A 23,770-nucleotide genomic window follows, 5' to 3' on the forward strand; every position below is an offset into this window, starting at 1 on the left:
CTGCCCACTGAGGGCTCTAAGTTGAAGCACAGGCTGGACCTGCCATGGGCAGACTTGCAAAGCGCACAAGTAAAAGCTACTGGGCCAATTCCGTTAAACATTCCAAAATCAGGCTCCTGGGATGCGACGATCTCTTCTCTCACCTACAAACATCCAGAAGGAGCTCTCTTGCAGTTGAGCAGCATTCAAAAACTTGTTAGAGCAGAAACTGCCTCACAAATTACACTGGAGTAATGTAGGCTCCTCTGGCAGGTATGTCAATAACAAAATGGTGTGGTTACCTGAACAGAAAAGGATGTAAGACCCATCACTACGGGCTAAACTGGAGCACTACTTCAAACTGGGGCAGTGAAGATGGAGGGCAGGAGCTTTTCTAAGAGATGCGGTGCCTACCAGTGGGGCAGAGTGGGGAAATTCATTCTGAGTTTTTGGAGAAAACTTCAAATCTCACAGTAAGTAAGTAAGTGCTAAGTAGTGTTAGGTAACAAAAAAACCCCAAACAAATCCCAAACCCAAAGAAAGGGCTCAAACCTGATCTCAGCAATTCTTTCCATTCGATTCTCTCCTTGCTCCTCTCATCCTGTGAAAGCTCACCTGGCTCTAACATCCACTGTCCACACAGTAACTCTTTCCAGCCTTGGTCAGTGTCAGAGCCACACACTCAGCTTTGGCTGGACAACCTTCAGCTTCCACAGTCCACTTCCTCAGACTGTTCGCTCCCAACTCTTCCTACCTGCAGTCACAAGATTTCAGTAGAGCAAAACATCAACCTGATTTACCATGATTCATTTGTGATTAATATTTCAAGATAAAGTTACAGCAAAAGCATTAAGTCCATTTCCACAGGAGGCAGAAGAAACATGGCTAAAAGTTAAATGAAGATCTGGAGAAGTGAATCCGAACTAAGTAGAAACAACTTATCAAATTTATGAGACAGAAATAGGAACCTAATGCTGTGCTTGATAAACAGAAAATGCTAACTACCATGAAAACTGAAGGAAAAGTTGCTAAAAGTCTTGCAGAGCACAAGACAGCAATGACATGAAGCAGTGCAGTGGAGCTGGCAGGCTGACCCATAAACATTCTGCACTTACCTTTCAACAGAGTCAGTACGGACACAGAACAAATCTCTCTTGCAGTCGAGATGCCTTGAGGCGTGCCTGTATCTGCTGCCAAGGGTCCTGGAGCAGCCAGAGCAGAATAGGGTTTCTACCATGCTGCAAGCAAGGAATAACATTTATTCAGAAGAAAATAAAAGGAAGCACCTCTCCCCATCCCTTTTCTTAAAAAAATAAAAAAATCATGCATTAGAATTTTTTTAAGCTTTCATTCATGCTTTACACAGTATAAATGATGAGCACTCATCTTTTAGCCTGAATTTGCATCAGCTCCTCAGGCTGGCTGACCTCAGCAAGACCAAGACCATCAGAATCGCTGAATTGTGGAAGGGGCCTTCAAGTTCAGCCCATTCCACCCCCGGCCCTGGGCAGGGACAGCTTCCACTATCCCAGGGTGTTCCAAGCCCCGTCCAAACTGGCCTTGGGCACTTCCAGGGACACTGGGGCAGCCACAGCTTCTCTGGGGAACCTGTGCCACGGCCTCACCACCCTCGCAGAGAAAAATTTCTTCCCGACATTTAATCTAAAGCTGCCTCCCTTGTCCATCACTACATGTCCTTGTGAGAAATCCCTCTCCCTTAGGCCATACGCGGCTTGGACAGCCCACCCCAGATAAGCGCTCCAGGGGCTCTCGGGCCACACGAGCGCTCCGGGCCCTTTGCCGGGCTTGTCCCCAGCGCCGGGAACCCCCGACTCCGCCGGGACTGTGTCCAGCCAGGCCCGGCCCTCACCATCCGCACTCTCCGGGGAGCTCGGAGCCCTTCCGCCCCGGGTCCGCGGCGACGCTGGCGGCCGCAGCTGCGGCGGGAGGCAGGGAAGGAGGCACGGCGGCAGCGACCGCGGCGGCGCGGGGGTGGCAGCGCTGGTACTCACTGCGCAGCAGGACGGGGCCGCTGTCCTCGGCACTGAACCCCAGGGGCGGGTGTCGCCCACGGGGCGCCCGCAGCCGGCGCACATGAACACCATGGGCGTGGGGGCCGCGTCCGCCCGCCGCTCCTGCTGCTGCTGCTCGGCCCGGCCGGCGCCCGGCTGCAGCAGCGACAGCGAGCGCTCCAGCTCCGGGCACAGCGCCATCGCGTCCCGGCCGCCCGCCCGCCGAGGGGCCGGCAGCGAGCCCGACAGCGCCTTGGAATCGCCCGCCGAGACGGCGGCAGTGACGGCGGACACCGCCCCGGGACTGCTCCTCGGCTATTCTCGGCTATCCTCGGCTCTGTTCGTCTGTTTGGCTACACTCGGCTATTTTCGTCTGTTCGGCTATCCTCGGCTCTGTTCGGTCATTCGGCTACACTCGGCTATCATCGGCACAGCTCGGCTATGACCGGATGCAGTCGCTTAGATTCCGCTCTTCGGGCCAGCTCGGCACGGTCGAACCGCACTCGGTGCCGCTCCCCGCGCTCCCGCAGCTCCGCTCGGCTCCCTGAGGGCGGCGCGGGCCGGGCCGAGGCGCCGCACGGGCAAGCGGGGCCGGCTCCCGTTAAACACGCAGCGCTCGGTGTTTTCCTGCTGCCGAGTCCCGCGGGCGGCCCGGCCATCGCACGGACACGGCCGGGAGCGCGGGATCGGCCAGGAGCGACCGCACTCGGGCACTGGGACCCAGCTCCCAGCCCGGGGCTCCTCGGGGCCGGGCGCGGGGCAGAGCTGCAGCACCGCGCTGTGTCCACAGGGCGGCAGCGCTGGGACGGGCCCGGGGCTCCCCGCGCGTCGGGGACCCGCAGACAGGGACCCCCGGAGAGAACGGGCACAGAAACCCCTGAAAGAAACGCCCCGAAAGACACCCGGCCACCGCTTAAAAGACAACCCCTGCCACCAAGCCAATTCAAACCAAAAAACCCCCTCTGTTTTAAGCTCTATTCCATTATTTCTTTATATTTATTATTTTTATATTGATCATTACCTTTCATCTTTTCCATTCATATCTATGGATATAATATATAGAATATGATAGCAATATACACAGTATTATATATAGCATATATAGTTTTGATATTATTTTTCATATTTTATACTTGTTTTTTTTTTTTTTAAATTCATGTTTATTTATATTTTAAACTATTGAACTTCATTAACCTAACACATGAGAACCACAATTAACCAGAATTAAATTTGCCTGGTTTTCTGAGGGTGAAAGAATTTATTTTTATTAAAATAATATTGGTATATTTTCTCTTTCTGTGTTCTTTTGGGCAACGGGGTTTTTGGGGCTTTGGTTTTTTGTCTGTTTGCTTTGTTTTAGATTTCTTTGTTACTAAACAGTGAGGATTGGAGAGTTACAAAACTAAAAGACTACTTTGTTGTAGTCTACTACTAATTGTCCCTACAAGGACAATTCGATGGTTTTCCCGCTGAATTTCCAGGTGTTGGTTACTCTTTCTATGGGAGGAGGCTTTTCCTTGTGTGCCCAGGCAGCCTGGGGTGCAACGGGAACAGATTTGATCAGTGACTCTCTGAACAGTGACACAGCACTGAGTGTCCTTAGGAACAGGATAAAGGCCTGCAGGGGGAGGCTGTGCTTCCCTCTGTAGAACATTTATTTGTATTTCAAGAAAGGAAAAACTGTTTCTTTGCTCCTGAGCATGCAAAAAAGGAAAGTGTTGGATAAAAGTAATGGATGGGATTGAAAAGGGCGATCAAGAGGGAGCCATGATCAGCCATTCACAATAGCAGCATGCAGGTGGAGAACAGATCTTCTCTTTTGCAGCTAGCTGTAGGAAAAGCCATTATCTGTGAAACCTGTCAGGCAAGTATTCCAGCCTGATATGCCACATCAGGGCGCTCTTCCTTTAATTTCCTGTAGTAAGCCATAACAGTTCTGAAGTTTTATACTCCCCAGCTCCATTTCTCCAGCCCAGAGTTCCTACAGACTACAGGCACTGTTGTTCCCAGCCCGTCCTGCTGGGACTCAGATGTCAGCAATTCCAGATGGACAGAGCACAGTAGCTGCAAAAGCACTCCTAGGTGTTGGAAAGGACTCCTTCATCCAGCAAATCAAACACCTGGCTCAGAATGCCGAGCAAAACCAGGCTGGCTGGAGAAAACCCTGTGCATTTCCTTCACAGGGCATTTACAGCACTGCCCTGCCAACCACACTGGCTCCCACCTCAGGGCAGAGGTGGCAGCTCTTGCAGAAACAGAGGGGGCAATCTTGACCAGGCTACTTTATTTGCACAAAAAGAAGGGCCCTGGTTTATCCCCCGTTTTAAATTACATTTTAAATTCTTCAGTATGCTCGTGGTCATGAACAAGATTAATTTTTAGAAAGATGCTCTTGGCAAGAGCTGCCTTCTATTACAATCTGGATTGATGAGCATTTTTGAGCAGGAGACAAAACTGACTCCAGTTGAATTAGTAATATATGTTATTAATATATTAAAAGATCTAAACATCTTTAAAAATTCATTTTACAGTGCTTTTTTTGGTCATTACAGACAACTTTGTAGTTCTAATTCTTTCAAGCCAGCTGTACGTTTAGTTGCCAGGAGGAAACAGGAATTTTGGCGAAAGAACACCCCCCTTTAACTCATCAGCACCCAAAAATTAGGTGGCTGAGATATAGAATAGAAAAGAAAAAAAATCTAAAAGTTCTCAGTTTTTCATACTAAAAATTCCATTCATCCTTACAATGAATGATATGTTCATAAACAGATTTCTGCGGTAAACTATCCCAAAACCTGATGCAATAAACAACTAAAACCATAAAACAAAGGCTGTTCAGAACAATTTCTCACTTTCCTGCTGTTTCTAAGCAGAAGAAAGACTCCAGTTTCAGGCAAAGAACTGTTGTGGACAAACCCCACAATTCATCTGCAGAGATCAGAGATCAGAATTTTGGGGTCACTTTACCTGCATCTGAATGCATCAGCCATAAATTTTTTATTGAAGCTGAAAGTCCACTTACAAAGCTGACAGACTTGAGAAACCAGGATCTCTGTTGGCACACAGGACAAGAGTTCAGAGCTTCTCAGCCCTGCTTTACGTGTGGAACAGTGGAAACATCACTTTGCTGGTAGAAGCACAGCTCATGCACGTCCCTCAGCAGCACACCTGAAACAAAGCATTCCTTACTAAAGGCAAAAAGCACTTTACAAAGTTTTTGTTCTAAGATGTTCGTTCCTGAGCCCTCTCACCTGCAGTCTGGAATTCAATAAGCCAGCTCCCAAATCCAAATGGCTTTGAGGGCCAGCTGATTCTGTTTTCCCTCAATAGCTGAGCAGCCTGGTGTTCCTAAATGGAGCTAAGCAGCCCATTCTTGAGGGCTCATCTGGGAATTAAAGGAAAATGTTGATGCAAGTGTTGTGTTTTACACATGTACACAGATGGTCAGAAAATAGATAAGTATGTTTATACAAAAAAATTATATTATGGTGCATTCTGCTGAAATATAATTTGGTCAATGTACCCATCCCAAAATGGAGATGAGTGAACACTGGTAAGATTTCAAATGAAGTGTAAGAACGACGTCATTGAAGCAATATTTGCAAGTCTGAATTACTGCTGGATTAACCTATTTAGTAAACTCATCTTTGCCCTTCCTTCTGCTTCTACACAAAAGCACAAGTCGGTTCTGAAGAGCTGCCACACAGTGGAGGTAAAAGCCTGAAATCTGACAGAGCCTCACACGAGTCACGGTAGCGTCCTGTCCCCCTTTCACGTTAGTGAAATTGAACTACCGAAATAAATATCACTCTCTTTGAAAGTTACTAGAAAGATGAACTGAGGAGCAGTGGAAGGGGAAAGAAAGAAAAAATAATAAATACCAAGATTTCATCCCAAAAACAGCTTAAAAGGTAGGGAGATTACCATTGAAACAATTGAACGAACACTTTTTCAAATCAAAAACCTGTGCAGATCTATATACTAAAGGAATTAGATCCCTAAGGAACAAGCTTGTGAAACAGGCAGACAACAGAAAATAAATATTCATAAGTTTTATTTTAAACTGAAGCCATAATACTACAAACGTGTCATGAGCAGTCTTACAAGAAACCCATGTAAGTAAAATCAGCAGTAGCTGAAGTCTTTAACTTTGGTTTTACTGTAAATCACAGAGGAGAATCCTGCCTTCCTGCAAAGCAGCAGGCACACTGTTAACAAACTGTAAAAACTGGGTTTTTAAATGCAGTTCTACCTGGCTCCAGTAGCTGTCCTGGAAAAGGTTGGCTTGAAGGCCTTCCAAGCATTGCAGAGACTTTTCACAGGTGGGGTTGTCAACACATGGACCCTGAACGTTCATGCAATTAATGACTATTTCCATGAAATTAAAATAAAAATAAATTAAAATAATTTAAAAAAAAGCCTTTGTGGAGAGCAAAGGGCCCAATGTGCTGACCAAACTCTCCTTTTAGGGAATTTTTCTGTTTCCTTGGGGTTCAGGATAAGACATTTCCAGGAAACTTCCACAGCTTCGTAGGGCCTTGGCATTCTTATTTGCTGCCATATTTCTGTGTGTACCAACAAAGCCACAGCGAGAAGCCCAAGGGTGTGGGGAGATTAAAGTCAAAGCCTTTAGGAGGTGCCATTCTCCTCTGTCCTCCCAGCTGCAGGGAATGACATCAAAATGAGCAGAGGGAAGCAGTGTGTCCATGTCTGGATCTGAGAATGGTGTCACTGCAAAATGTGGTGGGTTTGGAGCATGGGCTGGTCTGTACACGCCAGGCCTGTTTGTGCAGGGTTCACTTTTATCCATGGAGGAAAACAACTCTTCCTTTGTAGGTTGGTGTGATCGATCAGAGGAGCACCACTGTGTTATTCCATAGGTTATTAAGGAAAATCCCTGGATCCTTACCTTCCCAGATAACCCCGGGTTCCCGGCTGTCAGCTGGGACTGTCACAGACTCAGAGCAGCTCCAGGGAATCCAGGTAGCCTTCAGCTGGCAGCCAGTCCCCAGCTGTGCTCCCCAGGCCAGTGACAGAAGGAAACTCTGATAGAAGGAACCCTAATTCCCCTGGGGGTAGAGAGACCACCACAGAGAGATCTGGACGGGTTGGTGCACTTGAGAAATCACCAACAAATGAAACCTAACGAGGACAAACAAGTGCTGGACTCTGCTCTTAAAACACTGCAATTCTAGATGTGTGTCCAAGCTGGGGGACAAGTCCCTCACTGAGAGGGTTGTCAGGAACTGGACCACGCCTGGAGATGGAATTGCACTGGGTTTGGCTGGAAGAGTTTATTTTTTTTCACAGTAGCTGGTGCAGTGCTGACCTGCAGATCTGAGACCAAAGCAGAGCTGACAAGAGAACAGCGTTTCACTGTTGCTGAGCAGCACTTGCACGGCATCAAGGCCTTCTGTTCCTCCTTCTGCACCTGAGAGTAAGATGGGAGTGGGTGGCTTGGTTTAGGTGATGAAGGAAGAGAGGCTGGTAAGATAATGATTACCTTTCCATCAGGTGTCCTGTCCTGCTGTAAGAGCAATCAGGAAGGATTCCTTCTGCCATTTCTTGGATGGAAAAGCAGCAATAAAGTTTCAGATGCTGGCACGCTTGCCAAGCTTGGGACTGTGCTGGTTTGTTTTCCAGAAGGGTGCAGTCATTGCTGCGTGGCATCTGAACCAGCTGCGTGTTTGGTGTTGTTACAGAGCACTGGCTTTGTGTGAACAGTGCAAGCAGTGGCTGGGCACTACTTCAGGCAGAGGCCACGTCCTCACCAATACTGGATTTTGCCTGACATGCAAATTTCCTGGTTTACAGAGCCCGCTTCAGTGCAGGTTCTGGGAGGGAGATAATTGACATTTTCAGCAACTCCTGTCTGGGCTGATCTCTCAGTCGGAAGAGCTGAATCAGCAGCAGCACCAGCAGGTCACACCTCTGTGTTACCACTGTGGCAGGGGCAAACTGCAGGGATTCTGGACATTTGCAAAGGCATGACCTGAAATGCAGAGCCCAACCTTTCCATGAGGCTGTGATAGAAATAAGAGAGTGAAAAAAAATCCATTTAAACTTACCACTGTACCCACAGGCGAGTGCTTCCAATAATACACAGCTCAGCTTTCCCACAACCTTCCTCTGCTACAAGTTACAGATTTCCAAGTGAAATGGAGCAAACACAGCTTCACATGCGGGGGAAGAGCTTCTGCACCTGCCCTTCCTGCTCCAGCCACCAGCACCCTCCCTCTGCTGCCTCTGGAGATCACTGCCCTCCACACCAAGCACCAGCCACTGAACCTGGTGCAATGAATCCTGGTGGAGTTGTCACCCGGCTGGACAAAACCCAGTGCCACAGGCTGGGGGAACCACGCTTACCCAGGAGCTGCTCTGGGCATGGTGCCTCTGATGTGGTGCCCCTCGTCCACCACCTCCAAACTGTGGCTGTGCAAGTGCTTGGTGACAGTACCACAGAGGCAATCAGGTTGGAAAAAACCTCAAGTCACCAAGTCCAGCCTAAACCCATCAAGCCAGAAACCTCTTTCACACTGATGCTCCCAATCACAAACTGATCTCATAAGCCAGATGATAAGGAAAACAAGCTGGATAGGCTTTAGATAGGCTGCTATCTGAACAGTCCCACAAGAAGCAGGATGTGGAGCAGGACTGTCTTGGATCTGCCTCTTTTTTAAAATGCATTTCCTCTCTGCAAGCCAAGCTGGTGCACCTGCTTCCAGGGGTCCAGATCCAGGGGTGCCATGTGCCTGTGGCTCCCAGCCCCTCCTCAGCCAGTGCTGCAGCCCTGGATCTGAGTGGCATTTCTGCCTGATCTGCTGAGACCAGGATTCTCCAGAGGCATCCTTTGAGCAGGATGCAGGAGCAGCACATTTGGACTGGCCCTTCCTGCTTTGCTGGGGCAGGTTAAAGGGGGCTGTCAGGTGTTTGGGCTGCTGCTGCCCCACGCTGGGGAGCTGGGTCCCCTCCTGGGGCAGTGGCAGTGCTGGCAGCCCACGGCGGCAGCTCAGGGCGACCACCACGGGCAGGATCCAAACCCAGTGGCAGACACGTGCTGGGGTGTAACCCTGGTGACCACCTACAGGTTTTCAGGATCCCACTTGGGATCTGAGTGCAAAATGCCAGTTTTAAACACACCAGAGGTGGCACAGCCCTTCTCAGACCTGACACAGACCATGTGTCCACACTGGAGTCACAGACCTGCCACTTGCCCACCCCTTTCCCATGCTCTCACCAGCTCTACAGGATGTAACCAAAACCGCCACCTTAAGGCGGTTTTGTATTTTGTGACATTTCACTTATTGTTTGCTGTCACTAGCAACACTGACATAAAAAAAAATAATAATGAAACTTAGCAATTATATAGCTCTTTATATTTTGAAATCTCTGTACAAACATTACTTAAACAAAGCAAGGTAGTATGCAAAACAGTCATTGCTTAAAATAATTGACCAAGGGGTTGGGCTTCAGCAGTGACACCGGGAGAAGGACAAGAATGCTGGAAGGAAAGCGACAAACCAGAGGTATAACGAGGTCTCCTCTTCAAATCTGGGGTTATGAATGGAGAGAATGTCAAGGGCAGTATCTGAGTGTTCTTTAATAACCTTACACCAGGTAGGTAAAGCTGATGTATTTGCACCATCACAAAAGGAGACTGGGGAAGAGCAACTGCTTAACGCAAATAATATACAGCAATATTATACATACGTATGTATAAATACATATTCACACACACACACTGGATCTTAAACTTGCTGAGGATGTCTCAGCCAAACTGCAACAAAAATGATATTGGTATGACAGCGACAAAGATACTAAAAACACAAAAACATGAGAGAATAGATATTACTGAAACTGTTTCATCTGCTGAGGCTGGCTGCTAACGTGGCTCTCAATGCCTCTTTCCTGGAATGACTGAAGAAAACAAAACGCAGCTACCCACAAAACCAATGCCTGCAAACACAAATGCTGTTGGTGCAATTAACTGCCCATTCATTAAGGACAAGCCTTTGGCTGAAAGGTTCTGACAAACACAGTTCTGACACGATCCAACAAGAAATGTGTGCCCTCCCTGGTGCCCACCACCCTGCCAGGCCCAGGATCCCAGCCCAGCTCAGCTCCTGCAGCCCCTGATGATTGGTTTGTACCATTCCCAGCTAGACAGAACCCATGGAAGAAGCAGTTTCATTGGAAGCACCACATGGACTCCAGCACACGATGCCAGTGGATGCAATGAGGGAAAACTGCCAGAGTTCATCCCCCCAGGTGGGTTTTAGGGACAAACATCTGCCTAGGGATGAACTCCTCTGGCTCCTGCAGCTCCAAACACCAAGCCTGCCTGTCCAGAGACCCACACAATTCACTCCCATGGGGAATCAACCCAGAATTGCTGCAAGTACTCCAGCTGTTTGCATAAAGGAAGAGCAGCAAGCCCAGCGAACCTCAAAAGCCTCAGATGTACACACACAGCTGGTACATCTGAGCTGAGCTGTGACATTTCTGGGAACAGCAGTGGCTGGGAGCACCTGCTGCCAGGTGGGCAATTCCTTTGGTCCCTGTCCTGCAGCCCATGGGCGTCTCCAACAAAATCCCCATCCCATGCCATCATTTCTCCGTTAGAAACCGGTGACTTTCCATTTCTCTCTCCTCCTGCTTCCATCAGATGCTGACTCAGCACGAGCTGTGGCACATCCAACCCACTGAGCCAGGACAGGGACCAAGCCCAGGAAACTTCCCCCTTCCAGCCCTGTGGCACAAATTTCAGCATCCCTTCTAAAATCCCCCCTTGTGTTCTTACCAAAGCCTCTGTGCCTCTGCTAGCTCCAGCCCCAGGACAGACATGACCTCCTCTCCCAACAGGAGCACACAAAGTGCGGGTGGAAACATTTACACTCAACTGAAAACACTTCAGAAAATAAATACATAAATGGATAAAGAAACCCAACAAAAACCACACAGTGATTCTGAGACAGAACAGTTACATTTTATACATTTTATTTCTGTGGGGTTTTAGGTTTTAAATAACATGAGACATTTTTGTTCTGACTCTATACCTGAATTGCAACTCTCCCTCCTTTTCAGTGAACTTTGGGATAATTTTCACAGTGGACAGTTAACGATGATGAAATTGGAATGAATTCAAAGTGCAGCCTCTCTGCAAGCATAAGCCTTCCAAACTTTAATGTAAGGAATGGAGATAAAACTATTTTGAAAACCACTGATATTTAAAAAACCCAAAATTTTAATTATGTGGTGACCATGTCTAGGCAGTTTTTTGAACATATTCTGAATTCCTGGCTGGTAATTTTTTTCAAGCCATGGTTTGGTTTCCAAAGGCAGCACTACTCCATGACACAGGCTCTGCCTCATGCACCCAAACACTCTGACCCAACAGCTTTCACTTGTGCACACTTGCACTGAGAGCACAGTGACTTTGGGGGTTTCCCTTGGCTACATGCACTCTTGGACATCACAAAATCATGGGCTGGAAGGACCTTAACGCTCATCGAGTTCCAGCCCCTGCCATGGGCAGGGACAGCTTCCACTATCCCAGGTTGATCCAAGCCCCATCCAACCTGGCCTTGGACACCTCCAGGGATGGGGCAGCCACAGCTTCTCTGGGCAGCCTGTGCCAGGGTCTCACCACCCTCACAGGGAAAAATTCTTCCCAATATCCAATCACAACCCAATCAAAACCTAGCCTCTGTTGGTTTGTGGCCATGCCTCTTGTCCTGTCACTCCAGGTACTCTCTGGCTCTCCTGGAGCCCCTCTAGGCACTGGAAGGGGCTCTAAGGTCTCCTCAGAGCCCTCTCTTCTGGTGAACAGCCACAGCTCTCCCAGCCTGTCTCCAGAACTGGCCTGATGAAACCCAGCACAGCTCCGTGACCCTGAGCCCTTCAGCTGTTCGTTCTTTTAGGTTTGAGGGTCTGCACACAAACCTCTCTGTCCTGTGCAGTAACCAGCCACAAAAAGATTTGTCCAAGACAAGGAGAAAACGAGAACTGCCAGCTGTACAGAAACCCCACTGCTGTGACTCCCCACTGCCAACAACAGTTACACTCACACAGTCAGAAAGAATAACCTACAGTTATCACCAGGTCCTGAGTACAGCCATAAGCAACATTTCAAGTGTTAACCTTTAGGCCCAGATTTTCTTAAAATGATCCCGCAGAACATATATATATATATATATATATATTTAAAACATCTATATTTCAAATTATCTATTTACCTAACCTACAAAACTTTACTACAAGCCAGACTGCCATCTGGAGAAAAAAACACCTTAAATTCAATTTGAAGTATTCATCAACATTAAAGTTGTTACCCTAAGTCCTTTCAAAGCTCCTGAGACAAACACTCAATTATAATTATGTAAATATTCAATCAAAATAATTATATAAATATTCAATCAAATGTAAGGGAAAAAAAAAGTAAAAGAATGGAAGCAGCTCCCAGAGCAGCAGGCCAGCCTTTCCAGAGCCCTCAGCTTCCAAAAGTGGTCTCCTACAAAATTTGGCAGCTGCCAGAGGCTGTTACCTTATCTTTTGCAGTCCCTTGAGATGATACACACCACCATCCCTCCTTGCTCAGTGACTGATTTCCAGGGAACTCTCCCTCCTTCCTTCGTGTGTGAACTGCACAAAAAGGAACAAGGGATTGAAGGAAGTATTTCATTGACTCCTGGAAGACAGATATGGATTGCACACAACCCTGGAAAACTTCTTTGTAAAACCCCAGAATTACCAACAAGAGAACTCTTCCTCATAAATAACCTGATACCACTCCTTCGTCAAAAGATTTTGGCATGGAACATACTTCTGTTACAGCTTAATTTAATAGTTTATTTTAACATCTAAAAAACTACATCTATAATACTATTTAAATACTTTGTTCATGTTTTTGACTTCATAAAAAAATAGTTTGAGCTACTACTTTTCTAGTCCTGAATAAAATTCAGAGAGACACCAACTTTTGAATGAGACCCTTAAAAATGTGTATTTCACCTGGGAGCAGCAATGACTCCAAGGAAACACACAGGGCGTGACCACCTTTCCCTGAACCCTGCAGAAACGTGTTCACACACTCAGCTACAGCCCCAAGCAGAACTTGTGCAACATGACCAAGACAAGGTCAGTCCCAAGGCTGGCAATATCTGGCCATATACAATGAATCCCTTTTTGTTTGGGATGAGGTCCGGGTACACCTCAGCTGGATGGTGACTCCAGAGCCTTGCTGGCCTGCAGAGGCCGCGGCAGCTCTCAGCTTTAATGAGAAGCTGGCAGGGTGACTGAAGCCACCATGAAGGTGAATTATAACCCAGCCCTTCTGTTGCAGCTTGTCCCCCTGGTATCTGGGAAAGGCAGGAACCTCTAGAAGCATCCATCCCCTGAGGGGATCCCTGGGTCACAGACTCTCTTGCCTGCCCAGAGGAATGCTGCTATTAACCATAGCACCACCCAAATGTACTGTTTGCACCTCAGTGTCCTCCTCCCAGGACGTGAACCCAGAGACTTCAACCAATGCACAAGAGATTTTCAGGTCTGATCGGGTTCTGCAGCTGACAACAGGTTCCTGCTCGAGCAGAAATAAATGCCTTAGCATTCAGGATTGGCCAGAAGTGGGTTTACCCCACAGTCTCCAACACCCCAAGGACTTGCTGACTCCAGAGGTGCTGGGGCTGAGGTGCTCCTTCTACACAGCAGTGAATCCAACCTCAGTATCTCACTTCTATCTAACATTTGGACATAAAGCAGAAGTGTCCACACCTCCAGGAAAAACACTCTGTGAAGGAACAGCCAAAACAGATGGACACACATTTGAGAGCAACTTACCTAATTAGCTTCATGATGCCCATCACACATGTAAAGCCCAAAGGCAAGGGAATTTCAGACACAACAATTTGGCTGAAAGCAGATATAACTCACAGGAAATAAGTTTTAGGAACTGGTTTCTCTGCAATAAGAGCTTCCAGAGAAGAGCAATTAATACCCAACAAGTGACTGGTTTTTTTGGCAACTCAGGCTTGGTGCCCTTAAATTTTTTAAAGCTGTTACAGGTAAGATTGTATTTGGATGAGTTCCTGGGATACACAAATCACCTACTTCTAAACAGGCTTCTGCATGTTATAGACTAAACTTCTTAACTTACAAATAAGTATTTTGCTGTTTCCAGTTTACAATGGTAAAAAAATGAAGACTTCACAATGGGTATAAATGGGAGGTAAATGTATTTTTAAAAACAGAATAAAAAGCTGCATGTTAAAAACTGGCTCACAGACTAATAAATACATACATCAAAGACATGAAATTTTCAGCAGCTGGTTTTAAAGAGCAAGGAATTGGGAAAAAACTAGCTGTCCAGACTCCATTCTGGCTCTGTGGTCTATGTACTAAAAATATCTGCAGTTGAAAAACAAGTTAACAGAGGAGTAGAATCAGCTTTGTCACCTATTTTCTTTTTTAAAAATTAAGCTACTTCCTAAAAGTGTGGTGTAAAACCTAGTGAAACTATTAATTTCTTCATGCACTTGATGACATTGAATTAAAAAAGAAATTATTTTAACCCAGAAAAAATGAGTCATTGTATACAGTAAGGACAGCCTTACTGCAAGTTTTCTACAGTAAAAGTATTTCTAGAAATACACCAGAAATTACTTTCCTATAACAAAATATACAATTATGTGTTGGATCATCGTTGAGTTTCAATACTTAATAGGCAAAACAGAAACAGCTACTGTGAAGTTTCAAAAAAACCCAAAGAAACCCAACTCCAAAGAGCAGAAAGATGTTTTGACGGCTGTGGAGATGCCAGAAAGCAATGCTGGACACCAGGAATCTCCAGAACAACTCCCCTTCCAAAGTGATGTGCAGTTTGTGAATCAGACTGTGAGAGAAAACTGATCCTGCTCTATGGGCTTCTCCACCCAGGCGCCAAGTCCTGCCTTCAGGAATGCTTTAAACAAACACTCTTTAGCAGTTTGATACTCAGTGGCTCCTTGCTTGGTGTCGTGGTACAGGTTGGGCTTGAGGATCTTTGAGCGCAGGCTGGAGGAAAGCTGTGGGGTTGAGAGACAAGAGAGAGAAAAGACCCCATTAAGCCAAACAGTACCAGAGGGATTGAGTTATTTAAACAGCTAACATTAATGAGGTAAGGATCTATCAAACAAAACGTTGAGGCCAAAAAGCCACAGACATACTTCTTGGAAGCTTTCTTTCTGAGAGTAAAGAATGAAACCTCAGCAGTGAAAATGGGATTATCCTTCCAAATAAATTAAAATGCAAAGGCAAGCTCAAAGGAGACAGTATCCTTTGCTTGCTCAGCTACAGAACAAGGAATATGCATTTGTGGACCAGACATCATCAGATTTAAGAGTAAGTAAACAAACACACTGTTCTTCTCCAATACTGCATGGAACAGCAGCTACCTGGCTTCAAGTTGCACTGGGGAAGGTTTAGATCAGATATTAGGGAAAAAAAAAATCACTGGAAGGGTTGTAAAGCATTGGAACCCAGGGATGTGGTGGGGTGACCGTCCCCAGAAATCTTCAGGGAATGCGTGGCTGTGGTGCCAGAGGACACAGGTTTAATGTGAACATGGCTGTGGTGCTGCGCTGATGAGAAGTGATTAATGATTAATGACTCCGTGGCTCTAACACGAGGCTTAGCACAGGCTGAGGAAGCAGCTGCTGAGAGCAGGAGGCTCAGGCAGGCCCTCGCAGTGCCCGAGGCCCTCGCGGTGCCCTCGGCCCTCGGGCAGTACCTTGGCGTGGACGCGTGTCCAGCGGCTGTAGAGCGCGTGCTTGCAGAGCCGCGAGGCTCGGCCCAGCTCGTCCTTGCCCGTGGTGGCATTAATGACTTCCAGGCCAGCGTCTCCCACTGTCCAGTTCACACTGAAGTTCGGGGCCTTCCCTGGCTGACGGGCCTCTGCGTTGCTGATACCTGAAAGAAACGCGGTGGTTAGTGATAATAATAAATACAAATGCTTGGCTTACTGGGTTTTTTGTGGGTCTTAGAAGCAGATCTTTTATTCTGAGGGCATTCTCCCGCAGATTTCTCACCGACTCGCGGCAGTAACACCGTGGACATCCCACTCTCATTGTGGCTGAAGTGCTCCCTAGTGCTGTCCATCCCAGCAGGGCAGGTGTGCCCCGCTGGAGAAAGCAGCCTCCTCCTTGGCAGAGGGTCATGGAGAGCTCTGGCAGGAGTCCTTTGGGGTTCGTCTCACTTCCAAATGGATGTGAAGCTATGAACCCTGGAAGTGCCCAAGGCCAGGCTGGACAGGGCTTGGAGCAACCTGGGAGAGTGGAAGGTGTCCCTGCCCAGGGCCGGGGGTGGAATGGGATGGGCTTTACAGTCCCCTCCAACACAAACCATCCCTTGATTCCACTGGAGTGAGCCCCATCCTCAGCACCCCCCACCAAGGCAGGAGTGGCAGACATTTGGGCCTTCCACCATAAATCCGTTGTGTTCCAGCTGACTCCCCACTTCACATGCCCCGTGTTGCACACTGAGCCCAGAGACGGGGAACCACAGGACTCCAAACAGGACTCAAACCACTTTTCTGGGGTGTTAAATCATGTGGCACCTCCCAACTATGGCTCTTGTCTCTAGGGACAGAGAAGCAAAGCCACACAACCCAACCCAAGCGCAGATTGAGCCTGGCTGCCTGCCAGGGGTTTATTCCCACACCACCCCAGAGCTCAAGGCACATCATGAAGGTCACAGCAGCTGCTGCCATGCACGTGTGACTCCTCAGACATGCCAGGGTGGCAAAACTCTGTTCAAGATGCCTCAGTCACCTCACCAAGAGAGAGCAAAGCACCAGGGCAATTTGTTCTTTCTAGCAAATACAAATCCCACTTTTATGTTAAGGCAACTCTCGCTGAGAACCTATTTCCAGTCTACTCCACTGTTAGGCCAGGTCCTACACTTAACAGAATCTAAAGAATTTGTGGAAATGGAATATAAGCAACATAGCAGGATGCATTTCTGGCTGATATCTGGAAATGTCAGCGATCTAATAAAGGTGAGCAGCTGGGAGCAGGACTGGCTCACCTGCCTCAGTCTCATGGCACCTCTGGGCCCAGGACTGAGGTCAGAATGACTCAGCAAAACTCAGTCCTATCATCAATTCCACATTTAATAAACAAAGAAACCTGAAATACAAACCACTGAAGCTGCTGTATTTTTACTCTCAATCAATCTTGTCACTATGAGTGATAAGAAATTAACAGAATAATAACAGAAAATAACCAACTATTCTGCATTTTCTTAAAATATAAGCTGAAAAAAATGAGAACTGGAACAAAAAGTTGGTTTTACCAAAAGTACTGAGGCAAAAGTGCTAAGAAATTGATGCCGCATGACAATTTTTTGTCTTTTATTCCTTTAATTTAATGACATCTATACTATGACCTTTTCTTTCATTCCATACACTATTAAACAAATATAGGGATCAGACAGACGTCATCAATTGCTCCAAAACACTTCTGATATCACAACCATTCCTACAAGCAAATCAAATAAAGATGAAAAAGCTGAACATCCTGTATGCACTGTATTTCCATTGTAATTATATGACTCCATTCCTTGGTTTTTGACGAATTATTTTTTTAAAAAACCCACCCAAACCAACCCAGATTTAGAATTTCAAATACATTTAATTAACAACAACCCATTCAGCTGCTTATTTGCATGCAAGAACCCTGGAGAGATGGCAAAGGAGTCCCTGATGGTGGATCACAGGTAGCATGGACAGGGAAAAAAGGTCACCTCAAAATCAAAGTATTTGATAAAACTTTAGATGGGTCATCTCTTCCCCTCAAAAGCTAGACATGAATATAGTATGCTGAGGTTAGAAACAAAAGAAATAGAAAGTAAAATATTTTACTCTTCTTTGAAATCTAATAGAACTAAAGCTATTTAGAGAACATTGCTCAGAACTTATTGTTGAATATTATTACAAAGGGACGTAACAAATAAAAGCAAAGGTCACAGCTCTTTGTGCCAGTGCTTATATAAGTAATAATGTTTGACAGTTCTTTGAGGAGAGAGCTAAAACAAGCTTCATTAAAAAGGGCATAGAAAGCTGAAAAACACCAGTGTGAACAGGAGAATAAGGTACCAAGGGAACAGCCAAATAAAAAAAATCACCAGAAATTCTGCTGAAGGATTTATTTTTGTCTACCTTGAAAACAAATTCATTAACACTTGGATAAAGATGGTCTCTTTGGGAAGAGTGAACACAGCTGGAAACCCTCTAGCTCAAGGCAGACCTGGGATGTGTGGGGGGGAAAAAACTGAGGTAGGATCGTTGATGATACTAAATTATTTTTAAACAGCAACAAGAGGAGGAATAGCAAAAAGTAGCAGAAAAAATCTCAGGTACTGGGTGTCTAGGCAATAAAAAGGCAGATGAAATTCCTCACAGATGAATATAAAGAAACACATATTAGGAAAAAACCCAAAGCAATCTTGCACAAGGAGTGCTGGACTTGGAGCTCGATATCAGCATTCAGGAATGGGATTTTAGTTTCTAAAAGGTCAGGTCAATCACCAACAGCAATCTAAGAGAATGTCAGGAATCATTAGTGAAGGATCAAGGAAGTGAACAGAACACATGCCACCACACAGACTAGTATTGCTGCTTTACCCTGAATGTCAGGTACTGCCCTGACAGGTACTAGCATAACAATGGGTCTGCAAAACGATCCTGACATGAAAGGGTCTCTGTGCAAGGACAACAACAGAGACTAAGACACTTCAGCTTGCAAAAAATAGGACTTATGTAGGAAGGAATTATCTCAGAGGTATAGAAAACTGAGTGTCAGCACCACTGCTTGTGGCCTGGACCTCACAGTGCACCCAGGAACATCTGGTTGAGTAAACTGGCAGAAAGGAAGTTCTGCACAAACCTTTGCACATTCCAGTGCTCCTCCACTCAAGCAGGCTGTGGATGGCAAAAAGCTGAAACCATTTCAAAACATGGGCCAGGAATGAACAAATGAAAGATGTGTTAAGGATTTCTAAAAAATCTCAGTACCTGACTTGGGCCTCAGCCTGGGTTAACTCTTGCATGCCCACCTCCCACAGTGACTCCCCCTCAAAAAGAGTCTGTGCAGGTCACCCTGCAGATGGGCAATCTAATACTGTGATTTATCCAACCACCCTCACTCTATCTGATTGAGAAATCAGGTTTTTTTCAGACTATTCTAGAAATTTACAGGATTCAAACCTGTCTTCTCTTCAAGTGGGGTGGCCATCTCTCAGGGAGAGCTCCACTGCCCTCAGTGCTGGAGTCTGAAGGCACCCTGGAAAGCTGGATCCTGCAACCAAGAGTCAGCACAGGAGGGAGTTTTCTATGAATACACAGATGTCCTGCATCCCTCAGCTGAAAAACACCTGCTCTGGAATGAGTGTCCCCACTGGAACTGAATACTGGGGACGTGTTAGTGGTGGGCAGGGCAGTGCTGGGCTAATGGTTGGATTTGATGATCTTGGGGGTCTTTTACAACCTTAATGATTCTATGATTCAATCTGCTGGCAAAAGCTGTAAGTAAAAACTACCTCATAAAAAAAGAAAGACGATGAAAAGACAGTTCTTAGCACTACAAACAGTATCTCGAAATAATTCTGACTTCATGCAGGTGCCCCAGCAGACATAAAATTTGCTTTATTAGAGGAAGACAACCTGTTTTTACAGTACTTTCTCAGCTAAATAGGTAGAACAGTGGGGCAAGACAGGTATTTCCATTCTAGTTCACCCCCCTGGTGGAAATAAATCACAGAGGTGTGTGTGTGGTGCAAGAAAGAACACAGAACTAGAGACAGGCATTTCTGCCACGCTTGTTCTAGGTAAGAATACACTGAAAAAATGTGAATCTAAGAGCACACAGGCAGCTACACGACTGCCCCAGCTGAATCTAACAGCAGAAGTCAGAAAATCAGCTTTCAAGACTGAACCAGTAAAAGAAAATACATCAACACTCTTCTCTGCCCAACCTCCTAAAGAACCTTTCTATACATTTTTGAGATGTGTATTTTTGTGGAAACTCAACAGCTGAGAACATTTCTAAACTCTCTCTGCTGCACAGCAAGTCCTGGCTCAACTGTTTAAACAGATGGTTCTATTTCATGGGAAATAGATGATAGCACCATTGCAGAAAGATGATTTTCAACAAGACAAGGTACTGGTACATGCTGTGAAAAGGATAACAAAAACGCTTCTCACCCTGCCACAAACCTGCTGTCCTGAAGGACTGATAAAAATTCCCCCAAATCAGGCAGAGACAGTCCATGCATCAGCTACTATGCCAATAAAACTATTAGATATTTGGTACAAAGTGTTGCAACTGTTACTTGCTAATATAAGGACAACTTTGTTATTTAACATTTTTATACATCCTAGTTCAGGGAATCCTCATTACCTTTCTTACCTAAAGAAATACTCATTGTTCAGAATGCTCTTTCCCCCACTCCCTCCCTAAATCTCTTTTTTTAAATTCATATCAATCTTTAAACATGCTTTGAAATTACGAGCTGCCTTTTTTTGCCCCTGGAATATAAACACATGCCAAAAGCTAATCTCTACAGAACAAAGCAATACACACAGTGAGAGGGAGGATGAGATTTCAGTTTTAAAGCTTTCAGAGCATTACTGTAACAAGCCATTTTAGACTTTAAGACAGGTGAGGTGTTCCCTTTGTCCATTTTGAGTTGATTATTGACCTGGAAATTGTGAGCCAAGTGTGTGTATCTTAGCATACTGATAGATGAAGGGACCACTCAACAAAAATCTGCAGTGAAGACGTGATAGTGAGTGCTAGCACAGCATTCCACAGGTGGGACGAGGTTTCCCTAAGCCCTCAGCTCTCCTCACATCCTCCTAGGGCATGCTCCAGACAGGAATGGTGTGAAAACTCATCCAAAGTTTCCTCCCCCAGTTCTTTCCAACTTTTAAAGGTCCTTGCTATGGTATTTCTGCCCGGGTATCTGCATTACGTTTCCACCACAACTTCTCTCTTGTAAGCAGCAAGCAGTTTACTCACAGCACACAGTTTGCAAGGTTTTGAGAACTACAAAATCACAATGCTACTGGAACAGACTTAGTTACCGGCACGGCCTTCTCCATTAGATACTTGCCACTAAGTAAAGGTCTGTTGAGTGTATAAAGAGGTGGTAGATCTTCTATCTCTGCTATCCTCTGGTATACGGCTCTGGATAGATGATCCCCATGATATAAACTCCCCAAGATGATGCTAGAGAAGTAAATTGGCTCCACAAAGAGGCTAAGTAAGGCTCCTTGAATACCCAATACGTTCCACCTAAGAGGGAGGGAAAAACAAAACAAAACAAAAAACAAAAAAACACTTTCTTTTTAATGGAACAAGTAACATCTGCCAGACATAACATCAGTTAATCACAATGGAGCAGACTTTCAACCCTTTCTCCTGACCAGCACATCACCATGGCAGCATAAGCTGTGACACCTGCCAGAACTTCAGAGACCAGCTTAGGGAACACTCAGTGTAATCCTGAGTAAAAACACCTAAACCAGGAGCAGACTCTAACTCACACCCCTGCTAACATGTGATGCATTTTCCAGCACTCTAATGACAGAGATGGACAGGATCATTCACTGGGAGAAAGCCAAACTGAGACTCTCCACCAGAAACAGCAGCTGATGCCTCCACAGACACCGGGCACGGAGAAGAGCATCCTTCCCAGAACACAAGAAGGATTGTCTGCAAGACCTCCATACCTCACACCACAAGGAAAGGCTGTCCCTCAGAGCCTAGTCCCACTGCCCACATCCTGCTGGCACAAAGGGCATCTGCACTGGCTTGAATATCCATGGGCAGGGACAAAACTGAACATGAAAGCTGAAAACATACAAAGAATGCACACAGTCTTTGCTCCCTTGAGCTGCTTCACAGATTCCAAACATAAATCCCTGTCTGAGCACTGTGATTTACACTGGATCAGGTCTGGTGGCACACACATAGAATGCCTAGGAGCAAAATCCTGATTTTGGTTATTTTTTTAAAAAAATTGTGTTCATTTGATAAAGTTTTGGCTCTCAATGTGTCTGACTGTCACACAAAATACTCTTGAAAACCTCAACATCTCCTGCAGAGTATTTTCACTGCCTTGGTCAGAAGAATATTGAGGTACTATGAAAACAGCTTATTTCAGTCTTGGAATCCCAGAATGGCTTGGCTTGGAAGGGACCCTAAACATAATCTAGTTTCAATCCCTGCCATGGGCAGGGACACCTTCCAGCATCCCAGGTTGCTCCAAGCCCTGTCCAACCTGCAGGTGGGGTCCAACAGCAACAGCCAGACACAAGCAGCAGGAAAAGTTTCCTTTGGTGCTTGGATAAAACAGGAGCACATCAGAAGCTCTCGTGCTCCATAGAATGGTTGTCCCTTGTTAAAAAGCCCACGTTTTACCAGGTTGCAAGGTTCTCCTAGGAAAACAGAGAATTTGGATGTTGCTAACAGTGGCTCTTGCAGCTTGTGCTGGGATGGCAGGGCTACACATTAGCATCCTTTCAGGCTAGAAATTCCACACTACAACTGTTTCACTACTGCAAAAACTGAACCACACAGGCTGGCTTCAGGAGTTGCAACATGTTTCTTCTTTATATATAAAAATGGTAAAGCAAAGATTATAATCCAAAGAAACTATTTCTTTGCATATCTTTACTGATGATGAAAATGGAGGCAATATGCATTTATTTACTCACCTGTCATTAAAAAAGCTGGCCCTAATAAGTGAGTAAAAATACTGTGCTAAATGTATGAGGTGTATTTTACATGGAATAAAGGTGTATTTTTTATAAGACTGAAAACACGATCAGCAACTAAGTGTTGGAGTAAAGATATCAAGTGAATATTAGGTGTTGCTTCTCAGGCCCAATATGCTTTTCTGACTGCTACAGACACAGGTAACACAATGGAAGAAACATCTGTAAAGAATTCAAGACTGAGCATTGCAAACTGAGGTTTGCAGACAAGGCACATCACACTTTACGTTACATGATCAGTGCTTAGGTGATGATAGACATTTTAAAATAGGCCAAAGCCCTCCTCTGTCAAGCCCTTACTTCCTAAATGAACCCTCTGCCAGACCCTTTTCCTTACTTCTGACTTCAGTATTTCCAGAGCTCGTGTTTTGCTGCTTCCTCCCACACTTGGTGACCTTTTCTGGTACAGAAAATGAAAGCTGACATTTGTCTTGTGAACTTCTGATTAGAAGAGGAAGAGGAGTGAGGACAGCGGAGCAGACGCCTGCAAAGAGGACTGGATGAACTGGTCTTACTGGGCACAGGCCTTGTTTTGCTGGGTTTGCTGAATGCCCTTGGCCACTGCAGCACACGCTCGTGCTGGGCTCAGGGCAATGGGCCTGTGCAAGGACAGGGACTGCAGACACCACTCACACAACCAAAACCCTTCATATTCATTAGGCAGGCTTGGGTGGTGGGTAGGTTTATATAACTAGCTTTAAACTTCATTGTCATAATAAAAGAACATATACTTCTCTACAGAAATATTTTCTTATAACTGGTTATAGAGCACAGATAAACACAAAACCCAAATGAATCACATAACCACTGAGGCTGGAAAAGCCCTCCAAAATCATCAAGTCCAATCACTAACCCTGCTCAGCACCATCCTGTTCACCACTGTTCCCAGGTGCTGCATCCACAGCCCTTCTGGACACTTCCAGGGACACTCCACCACTTCCCTGGGCAGCCTGTTCCAGTACCTGGC

At 45.8% G+C, this 23,770-nt stretch overlaps 1 protein-coding gene across 11 annotated transcripts in view; it reads right to left on the bottom strand.

Annotated features, from left to right (window-relative positions):
* Positions 1-23,770, bottom strand: part of ADARB1 (adenosine deaminase RNA specific B1) — a 70,119-nt gene that overhangs the window by 376 nt on the left and 45,973 nt on the right. For 5 of the 11 annotated variants that reach the window (XM_063400171.1, XM_063400172.1, XM_063400162.1 and 2 more), the window contains 5 exons: positions 21,138-21,319; positions 15,757-15,935; positions 1,850-15,052; positions 1,095-1,217; positions 144-733 (listed from right to left, as the gene is read on the bottom strand). In XM_063400171.1, the coding sequence (XP_063256241.1) occupies positions 14,876-15,052; positions 15,757-15,935; positions 21,138-21,319 (538 nt within the window). In that variant the 3' untranslated portion in view covers positions 144-733; positions 1,095-1,217; positions 1,850-14,875. The remainder of the gene's footprint in view (positions 1-143; positions 734-1,094; positions 1,218-1,849; positions 15,053-15,756; positions 15,936-21,137; positions 21,320-23,770) is intronic. The other 6 variants (XM_063400164.1, XM_063400163.1, XM_063400168.1 and 3 more) reach the window with 6 other exon arrangements.

The sequence above is a fragment of the Prinia subflava genome, chromosome 6 (assembly GCF_021018805.1).
Source record: "Prinia subflava isolate CZ2003 ecotype Zambia chromosome 6, Cam_Psub_1.2, whole genome shotgun sequence".
NCBI classification, from domain to species: Eukaryota; Metazoa; Chordata; class Aves; order Passeriformes; family Cisticolidae; genus Prinia; species Prinia subflava.